The sequence below is a fragment of the Salvelinus namaycush genome, chromosome 24, assembly GCF_016432855.1.
Source record: "Salvelinus namaycush isolate Seneca chromosome 24, SaNama_1.0, whole genome shotgun sequence".
Taxonomy (NCBI): domain Eukaryota; kingdom Metazoa; phylum Chordata; class Actinopteri; order Salmoniformes; family Salmonidae; genus Salvelinus; species Salvelinus namaycush.
In genome coordinates, this window is record NC_052330.1 from 24513756 (window position 1) to 24521365 (window position 7610).

Genomic DNA, 7610 nt, shown 5'->3' on the forward strand with positions numbered 1-7610 from the left:
CTGGAGGAAAACATCTCGCTGTGTTTTCCCAGTCCTCCCCAGAGACCTTATAACATCTGTATAGATGTAGCAACCTTGGACCCTTTCTGTGATTCTGTACCCCATTGCAGACCATTACATCACTTACACTGACCCTTTCAAAACACACCGCCAGGCTCCAGTTACTGTACGTTTATCATAAGAGGTGTAAATGCTTCATCTTGGCATTCACTGTTAGAGAGTTAGCTTTTAACCTTGTCTTCTCTGTTATTTTGCGGCTAATTTATGTGGGAGAGGTTCTGCTACTTTTGACCCCTTGACATCCTTAGTTTGATTTGAATGCTTTTAAACACAAATTGGGAAGTCAGCTGGACAAGTGTGGACAATTGGAGCAACCAAAGTGTTTTCTCACGATAAATACACATTATTTATTTACAAATAAAGTGGTTATAATAGAAATAAATACAAATAAAAATCTGAGCATTGTACTTCATGTGGTATTGCACCCATTTCGAAATGTACATCAGAAATACATTTTCAAAACCAGTAAAGGATTATTCCTCTGAGTAAAATATTTATTTTTCCCCAACTTTAAGTAGACATAAATATATTCATATATATTTGTTTTTTAATCTTCTTCCAAAATAGCTATGTTTGTGTCTTTTCTGTCATATAAATAAAACGTCTTCATTGGGAAACCGGGTGTCCATATAACCTCACTCTCTCTCTCTTTCTGAGTCTCTCCATCCCTCCATCCTTCTGTCTCTGTGTGTCTCACCGGCAGCCACATCCCTCCACCACCATATCCTGGTAGTTTTTGAGGATGACCTTCTCATACTCATCCAGATAAAGCAGTGATATGGGGCTGAGCTCTGTGGGCACGCAGCACGCCCGGGGGATGTTGGAGTTCACAGAGTTGACCAGCGTCTGAACGATGGCATGGTTGGTGGAGTTGAGGTGGTCGGCCAATGGGAAGGGGCACTCCCCATGGCAGTAGAAGGCGTGGTAGCCAGGGGGTGCAACTATCCACTCATTCCAGCCCACGTCGCTGAAGTCCACGTAGAGGGCATGTCTGCGGCAGTTGGCCTTGTGTTGGTGCTTCTTCCTCTGTTTCCTGTGGCCTGCTGCCTGTCTCTTGTCCCTGTGCAGCACCGCATTCCCCTGCCTGTCATGACCGTAGGTCACCAGCAGGGGGCGAGCCTGGGGCCATGAGTCCTGGTCCCCGTGGAGGGAGCGGCTTACCCTGACGTGTCGTCTCCGTCTTTGGCCCTCTTCGCCCCCCAGGGTGTCTGGGTGGAGCATCTCAACCAGGAAGCCGTGGTTGTGGCGCCCCCCGGAGGCCCACTGTGACACGGCGGGGCTGACGTCAAAGCTCTCCCAGCGGCTCAGAGAGTCCTGCACCAGCCGCGTGTCCAAGAGGCGTGTCAGGGGTTCCCCACGGGGAGATGCAGGGGCTCCAAACACCTCGTACACATTGATACGATGGAAGCCACCAGCACTGGTACTGGAGCTGTTACTGCTGTTGTGACTGGTGTTACTGGTGGGAGCTGCTGTGGCCCCCAGGACCTGGTCCCTGTATACCCGGAGCTCTGCAGAGGTGATAAGCTCTTCTCCAGGGATGGAGGTGAGGTTGAAGAAGAACTGCTGGGTTGTCCTGCCCTTCAGACTGGCCAGGGCCTCCATGGACTCTACAAGAGAGGAGAAGGAGAGAGCTAGGGTCAGTGGATGATGTTGACATAGACATTTATGGCTAAGATCAGGACATGTTTTTTTGTACTGCAAAGGTTGTGTTGATAAAGGTGGTAGAGTAGCTCCATGGAGTGGAGGACAGCCACTAATGGTAGATACAGTGCTTACACGGAGAGCATGCTGCAATGTAAAAAATGTAGAGGCAAACATGTATGTCTTTATAGATTATACAGGAACAGGGAAGAAGATTCACAAAGGTTTACTGTCCTGACAAACTGGTATTCTTTCCACAGCTCATTACAACACAGAGACATTGTTGTCAATGTGTAAAGGCAAAAGCTAACAGTTATGACCATCCAGCTGCAATATGGTCAGGTTCATACATTTCATCAGAGTAAATGTCATGACATCAAAGCAGTGGTGTTCCAATGTTGATAAGATCTAGCAAAGACCAGTGATAGCATCTAACCATTATGCATGCAAGGCCACTAAATGCCATGGAGAATGTTCTGCCCTTTAGGATGTGGCTGCTACATGATGGAGTGCTGTTATTATTGAATGTGTGGGAAAAGGAATTGTCGTCCATCATGGAATCATCAAAGCTAGATTATTATGACATAATTACGGCTCATTTATCTGTATGTCTCATTTATCTTCATGTTTTTTACACCTTTTTGTAGCAGTCTATCGATACACATTTTATTCCTATGTGCATATTTGGCCTGATTGAGAATGAATTATTAACATTAGTGTGTAAAACAAATTTCAGATACATATGTCAATGTCAGCACTTATATTTTCTTGATTGTAGTCAAACTTTTTACATTTACCTTTAAGTGTTTTACAGATGGCACAAAGACATGTTATCTGTTTGGAGTGGTAAAATAAACACTAACTTTGAACTCGTTTTCAAAGGAGGCATTTAGGAAATTCCACCCCCTCATCCTAAATCTCTCTCCAGAAGCACAAAGACCTCAATTAGACCCATCAATCCTTATTGATGTGGGAAAACCCCTTCTCTCTATTTCTCTCCTTCAAACCCCGTCTCTCCTTCTCTCTTTCGTCCACTCACTCCAAAATCCCTCTCTCCCCTTCGCTCTCTCTCTATCTCTCTCCGCACCCCAAATCCCCCTCTCTCTCTCTTTAGCTCCAAATCTTTCTCTCTTTTCTCTCCCCCCTCTCGTCTCCCTCTCTCTCTCTATCCAGAACCCTGCTGTGTGAGTGAAGGAGGTACTGCATGCACTGTGTGAACAACATGTTGGGGCTTGTCTAAGAGTTGTGAACCACAGATATGAGTGTATCAACATTCCTAATTTCTTGGCTCTCTGTGGGCCAAAACAAAAGATAACGGCTAATATCAGGTCATTCATCTCTGCTGTCTTTGGCAGCCGGTTACTGAGTTAGGCCTGGAAATGTTCTGTTTGGCAAAAATAACAAAATAAAATTGAAAACCGATATTACAGAAATGAATTGCCCTTCTGAAATGAATATCCCGGAACAGATGTGAAGAATGGATAAGGCTTCAGGCTTTGACATTATGGTTTACATGTGTAGCTACACGTATATTAAACATATAGGACCCCCCATTCGTCCCACTTCTACCATAGGAACAATCAAAATAGCCAAAACCATGCTGCGCTGGAACATTGGATGAAAAGACAGGAGGATGCAAGGGTAAACAACTAAACATGGCTGAAATGTATCCCAAACGGCTACAGTTAAGGTGTGGAGTCAAGCGGAAGTTTACACTAGTGGAGTGAGTGGTCTCAGTCCCAGTCACCATGCCTCCTACCTGTATGGTTTTGTAGTGTGTCAGTGGTGTTTGTAGTATTTCTGTGGTGTTTTTAGTGTTTCAGTGGTGTTTGTAGTGTGTCAGCGGTGTTTGTAGTGTTTCAGTGGTGTTTGTAGTGTCAGTGGTGTTTTTAGTGTTTCAGTGGTGTTTGTAGTATTTCTGTGGTGTTTTTAGTGTTTCAGTGGTGTTTGTAGTGTGTCAGTGGTGTTTGTAGTATTTCTGTGGTGTTTGTAGTGTCAGTGGTGTTTGTAGTGTGTCAGTGGTGTTTGTAGTGTTTCAGTGGTGTTTGTAGTATTTCTGTGGTGTTTGTAGTGTCAGTGATGTTTGTAGTGTGTCAGTGGTGTTTGTAGTGTTTCAGTGGTGTTTGTAGTGTCAGTGGTGTTTCTAGTGTTTCAGTGGTGTTTGTAGTGTCAGTGGTGTTTGTAGTGTGTCAGTTAGTCCACTGGGTGTCATCCCTACCAGGCCTCAGGAGAGGAGAACACCCAACCAACCACCCATCCTGACCCAACCACTCCAATGAGTCATTCACTGGGTGGAAACTTCCTTGTGCAGTGCAACACTCAGGAGTCTGTGTAGAAGGCCATCCATGGACACATTGGGCATGTACCGTACACTACTGGAGCTAGAGCCAATTAAAAGACAGGTACTATCAGATAGACTGTACAAAAAGCATGAGGGAAAATGATTTTTTAAAGTTTCAACATTTGGTTTTCATGTTTCATTATTAACTGTTCTGGTGTGTTTTGTTGCAGCACTGTGTAAATGTAGTGCCCAGATGAACTATTGCCTTGTAACACTAGACTAGAGGGTTAGACATCCTCTGAGCACATGCCTACCTCTCTACCCACTGCTACTATACAACATAGTACAGATACAATACCAAATCAAAAAACACCACCAGAGTTCACATCACCCAAAGAAAATGTCCATTTGTGCCTCCAGTTCAACTCTTGGATCAAATACCTCATATGTATTTTAGCATTTAGACCAATTGGCCCATACTGAAACAATAATCTGGTCTGCATGTGTTTCTGAGGTATATAAATGTGTAGTTTTAATGTAAAATCACGCAGTCAGCGACGCATATGTAGCTACATAATAAGTATGTACGCCTAATTACGTGGTTCTATTATTTGAACGTGCGTAATTGCGCATAAAGAGTGCGCATTGAGAGAGCGATTGGAAAAGGATAACGCGCACCCCAAACACCAGAATGAGTAATGAACTGACTAGTCCTGTCTAAAAATGAGACGGAGCTATGTCTGCCACAGTGGCCTCTGTCATAATGCGTGTGTAGACAGTGTAGTGTAATGTCATGTCGTGTGTTATTGAAGTAGCAGCAGGGCGATGACTATCACTTGCGCACGCACACCGCCCTTTCTTTATCCCTCTCCTGTGGTGCGTGTCTGGAAAAACTGTTTTCAGGGCCCACGCAAACACCATCAATTATTAAGAAACAAATTACCCTTGTGATACCACCCACCACCCTTGATGTTTTGATGCCTGTTATAGCACAGTCAATGGAATGTTCCAGGTAACGGGTTGCATCACCGCATATTTCAGGGATTAGGCTACTTTGCACTTCAAAGTTACACATCAAGAACTTCTCTGTCGAACCCTGACAATGAGTTTTACTCGTTACATTGTTAAATTACCCTTTGTTATTTTATGATCTACTTATAAAGGGTGTGTGTCCCTGACGCGTGTCACTCTGTTAGGATATGAGTGGGCCTGTCATAAAAAAGTGTAATTGCTTTGAAAATCCTCTTCACACTCTGAGTCATGTTTAAATACAGGTTTGACATGTCTGAGGGAGCAGAGGTGCTCTACCTTGCCAGGTGAAATATGCCACTAATACGTACCTTCATGGTGAAAGCTTCTAATCGTGTTGGCCTTGCTGGCGGCTCTCTCTGCGTGCCTCCCCATGCTCCGGGGCCGTTTAGTGCTGTGGTCTCCGTTCAACGAATGCATACGGTACAGGTCCACCATGTACTGAGGCACCACAGCCTGTCTGCTCGGGTTCGGCCTCCGCTTAAGTCCGAACATATTGAGGAGCCGCAGCTCGAACTCGTTGAGAAAGTTCTCCGACTGCTCCGGGCTCTGATTCTCGGACTCACTGTACTTCCTCCGGCCAACCTCGGGGATTAGTCCCGCAGCGCCTCCCAGCAACACCTGAGCCAGCAGCAGTACCATGAGAGAACGAAACACGGCGACCATGGTCAGTTAGTCCCTGCGAGGAGAGGAGAGCAGTTTACGTCAACACACTTGCGCCGCCGACACAGCACACAGACAGCTATCGACAGGAGAGACATTGGAGGTTCACTGTAAAATTCCTCCCAGCCCAGCTGCGATAAATTGTTTCTTCTTCCATATAATAGCAATTTGTATTAAAGCACGTTAAAAGAAAAGACACGTCACTTTGAAGTAAAGAACATTAAGGTTGGCAATAACATCCCCGCGGGCTATGCTTACCGAAATAGGGGATTGATCTTTTAACATTATAACGGCAAAACTAAAACACCAGAATATCAAGGTGAGGAAGTTATGAAAGAGAATTGTCAAACAAAAAGGGGGTGGTAGCCTACAGGAAAGGAGAAATCAAAGAAACTGGAAGAAGACAGAGAGAAGACGGCAGACAAAAAGTCTGCAATTACAGAAGAGATAGGAGGACGTGTTTGGCGGTGGTGTTTAAAATAAATACTACGTAGACCTTAGAACACACAAAGCATGACAGAATGTAGGCATCAAAAAGGTTCCAGTAGATACAGTCGTGGCAGCAGTCAGATAGCGCTACAAGCGTCTATTTGGTGAGGCTTTGACGGCAATGTATGACTACAATCATGCGGGATAGAGTTACTTCAAGGGGCTCGCAGGTGTGAGATCTGACGTTCGTATCCTGGCCATATGTACCCCACTGCGCAGACAAGACATCAAAACACATCTAGGTCTACATCACAAGTACATATCCTTAAAATACTACCAGTATGAATTTTTGTATGTACAGTATGTTTCGGAATTTATGTATCCCCCCCAAAAATGTATAAATACAAAATGGAAAAAAGAAACGGGGTTATTAGATCCAGAATACTCAGCGGATGGACAGTTTATGAGAGTTTCTCAACTTTTACCTAAATATAAAAGTTGTCATTGACTTCAATAATGAATACCTCTAACTTGTTTTACCTGATAAGGAAGCGCTGTGTCCAGTCGTCCTTCCAGCTTTGGGCTCCAATAAATTCCACATTAATTCGTGTTTATTCCACGCTTTTCCTCTGCGGGCGAAAGACAGTCCGTGCACTGCTCCGACCCCTTTCTCTCGCACATATCTCCGCAGCTGGGAATCTGGAGACGTCTTGGTCAATTGAAATAAAAAAATCGCCTAAAGTTATATCTATGAGGAGGAAGCAGACTGGTGTAGGCAGGACGGGTCTAAGTATAAAGCAGCGTCGTTGAACATCTTCAAATGCGAACTTTTAGATCAAGTTTAGCAGAGACCGGGTGTAGAAGATCAGACTGTATAGTGTGTGTGGCTGTGGGAGCTTAACCTCTCTCTCCCGTGCGCAGCACACTAGCAGTCCAATTGATTGGTGCCTTCTCTTCCGCAACGAGGCTTTTTGTCGTGCAGTGATGTCACCAACGCAGAGCTGTCAATCATGTCGATTCCAAAGCACCTCCTGTGCATTTTCAACCAGTCCTGCACCTACAGTAGCCTGCCCAAACTCGCACTGCTACACAGACAAAATGCTCCTTTAAATGTGTTTTGACTCTTACAAAATGACTGAAATATGAAACTTTCTTTGATAATAGGCCTAGACTTTTATTCGTTCGTGTGATCTAACATTGTTAATTTTGACAGCTTCAAAATATCTAACTTTAGGTTTTCTTTTCCTTTCAGAAAATAGGCTACTCATCGTAATGCCTTCTTCTAATGTTCGTTCCCATTTCATGCAGAACTAGGCCTATATTTTTCATTGTTAATCATAGAGAACAATATCTTGAATCTCATTTTTAGAATTGTAATAAACTGCAACAGTTCAAAAACGAACCAGAGCAAGTGCGCCAACGCGTGGATGGACTATATTAATCTATATTAACCCCCCCCCCCCCCCCCCCACACACACACACACACACAAACACACCAGTGACATGC

General features: G+C 44.3%; 1 protein-coding gene across 1 annotated transcript; it reads right to left on the reverse strand.

Annotated features, from left to right (window-relative positions):
- Positions 1 to 382: 382 nt before the first annotated feature.
- Positions 383 to 7033, reverse strand: bmp2b (bone morphogenetic protein 2b). The gene is made up of 3 exons (XM_038962363.1): positions 6644 to 7033; positions 5323 to 5690; positions 383 to 1667 (listed from the first exon to the last, which is right to left on the reverse strand). The coding sequence occupies exons 2-3, from the start codon at positions 5675 to 5677 to the stop codon at positions 754 to 756; spliced, it is 1269 nt and encodes a 422-aa protein (XP_038818291.1). The 5' UTR covers positions 5678 to 5690; positions 6644 to 7033; the 3' UTR covers positions 383 to 753.
- Between the last annotated feature and the right edge of the window lie 577 nt (positions 7034 to 7610).

Excerpts from the sequence above, each read along its gene's own strand:
- bmp2b (XM_038962363.1), bottom strand. The coding sequence starts at position 5,677 with ATGGTCGCCGTGTTTCGTTCTCTCATGGTACTGCTGCTGGCTCAGGTG. Across the intron at positions 1,668-5,322 it reads TAGAAGCTTTCACCATGAAG|AGTCCATGGAGGCCCTGGCC; the intron begins GTACGTATTAGT and ends CCTCTCTTGTAG.